This window comes from Mus caroli, chromosome 7 (genome assembly GCF_900094665.2).
Source record: "Mus caroli chromosome 7, CAROLI_EIJ_v1.1, whole genome shotgun sequence".
Taxonomy (NCBI): domain Eukaryota; kingdom Metazoa; phylum Chordata; class Mammalia; order Rodentia; family Muridae; genus Mus; species Mus caroli.
Window position 1 is genome coordinate 18,763,575 of NC_034576.1, and position 1,736 is coordinate 18,765,310.

At 51.8% G+C, this 1,736-nt stretch overlaps 1 protein-coding gene across 2 annotated transcripts in view; it reads left to right on the forward strand.

Annotated features, from left to right (window-relative positions):
• The window catches only part of Exoc3l2 (exocyst complex component 3 like 2), a 35,757-nt gene that overhangs the window by 5,942 nt on the left and 28,079 nt on the right, over positions 1-1,736 (forward strand). For both annotated transcript variants that reach the window (XM_029480140.1, XM_029480141.1), the window contains exon 2: positions 528-1,064. In XM_029480140.1, the coding sequence (XP_029336000.1) occupies positions 545-1,064 (520 nt within the window). In that variant the 5' untranslated portion in view covers positions 528-544. The remainder of the gene's footprint in view (positions 1-527; positions 1,065-1,736) is intronic.

Consider the following 1,736-nt stretch of genomic DNA (forward strand, 5'->3'; position numbering starts at 1 on the left):
GAAGAAGAAGAAGAAGAAGAAGAAGAAGAAGAAGAAGAAGAAGAAGAAGAAGAAGAAGAAGAAGAAGAAGAAGAAGAAAGTCTTCCATTTTAGAAAAAAAGAAAAAGAACGTGTTGGAGGCACAAGCACAGAGTCCGACAACAAAATAAATATGTAACTTCTTAAGTAATAAAAAATCAAGTCTTGGTAAAAAACAAAACAAAACAAAACAAAAAGTAACAGTGTAGCCAAGGCTGGGTAATCCTCCTGCCTCCAGCTCCCCAGTGCTGGGACTGCAGAGAGTTACTGCCACACCCAGCTTCGTTTTCATTGTTTTGAGATTCAGTGCCATCCAGGGTTTACCTGGAGTGAGCTCTCAATTCCCCTGCCTCAGCTCCATATGCTGGAATTTAGGATGTACCAGGATGCCTGACTTGAAGCCTCTAATGGTTCTAAGTATGGGACCTGTGCCTGGCATCTTCTATTCCGAGTCCTCAGCACACAAGGATAATGTCACTAACACCACTTCGGTCATAATTTTTCTGCAGGTGCCAGCCTGTCAAAAATGCCAATCCTGAAGAGCCTGGGGGTGGGAGACCCTAAGGTGCCACGAGCAGGGACTCTGCCCCTGCGATCCTCTCGCAACCCCTTTGAAGACACTCCAACGCTGGAAGAAGAGGACGGGGAGCTGGGGACACTGCCCAATGGGACATCGTGCCGCCGGCGGGCCACTCTGGAGAAGCTAGCTGGTCTGGCCCCCTTCCGGCTGGGCTGGACCTCAGGCAGGCGGGCAGGCAGCCCCGGAGACGGGCAAGTGCGCTCTTTCTTGGGCCGTGTGCTGGCACCGGGCATACGGAGGAGCTCCGCAGATTTCGGCCTCCTAAACCGGCTTCAGGGGTTCCGAACCCATGGCGATGAGGAGCCAGCTGGGGAAGCCGCTCGAAGACTGGCTTTCCTGAGACTCGGGCGTGGGCCCAAGCCCCGGCGGGCATCCCTGGCGGAGAGACTGGTACCTGCAGGCGAGGCAGCCCCTGAGCCCCCACCCAAAGTCCCGGAGCCCCCCAAAATAAAGGAACCACTGTCAGGTGAGTGGAGACCCCTGATGCAGATTCGGGGTCTATCTATCAACCCTGCGGGGGGGGGGTGTCGATACGTCTCGTGCACGCGCACGAACACAGAGAGACAATAGTAATAAGTAAACATTTTATTAAGAAATCACATAAGCAAAGAAAGAGAGAGAGAGAAAGGAAAAGAAAGAAAAGAGGCCAGGGAGAAGGCTTAGCTGATGGAGGTACTTACCTGCCTAGTCTGATGACCTGAGTTTGTTCTAGTGGTGGAAGGAGAGACTTGACTCTTGACTTCTGACCCCCACATGTGCACACACACACACACACACACACACACAATAAGTGTTAACAGCAACTGTAAAGGCCATTGTCACCCTGTCATGTCTTATACACAATGAGACTGCAAGCTAGCATGTACCCCACGTTCCTGAACTCAGTGCAGGCCGGGTTCGTCCCCACCCCAGACTCAAACAGCCTGGCCCTGAGCTGAGCTCGGCCCCACCCCCACTCCAGTCAGAGCTCAGGCTGCACAGCCTCATCCCCGCCCCTTTTCTGAACCTCATGTCCATCCTCCACCTTCAACATCACGTCCAGGCTTGTTTTTCTTCTTTCTTTCTTTCTTTCTTTCTTTCTTTCTTTCTTTCTTTCTTTCTTTCTTTCTCTCTCTCTCTCTCTCTCTCTCTCTCTCTC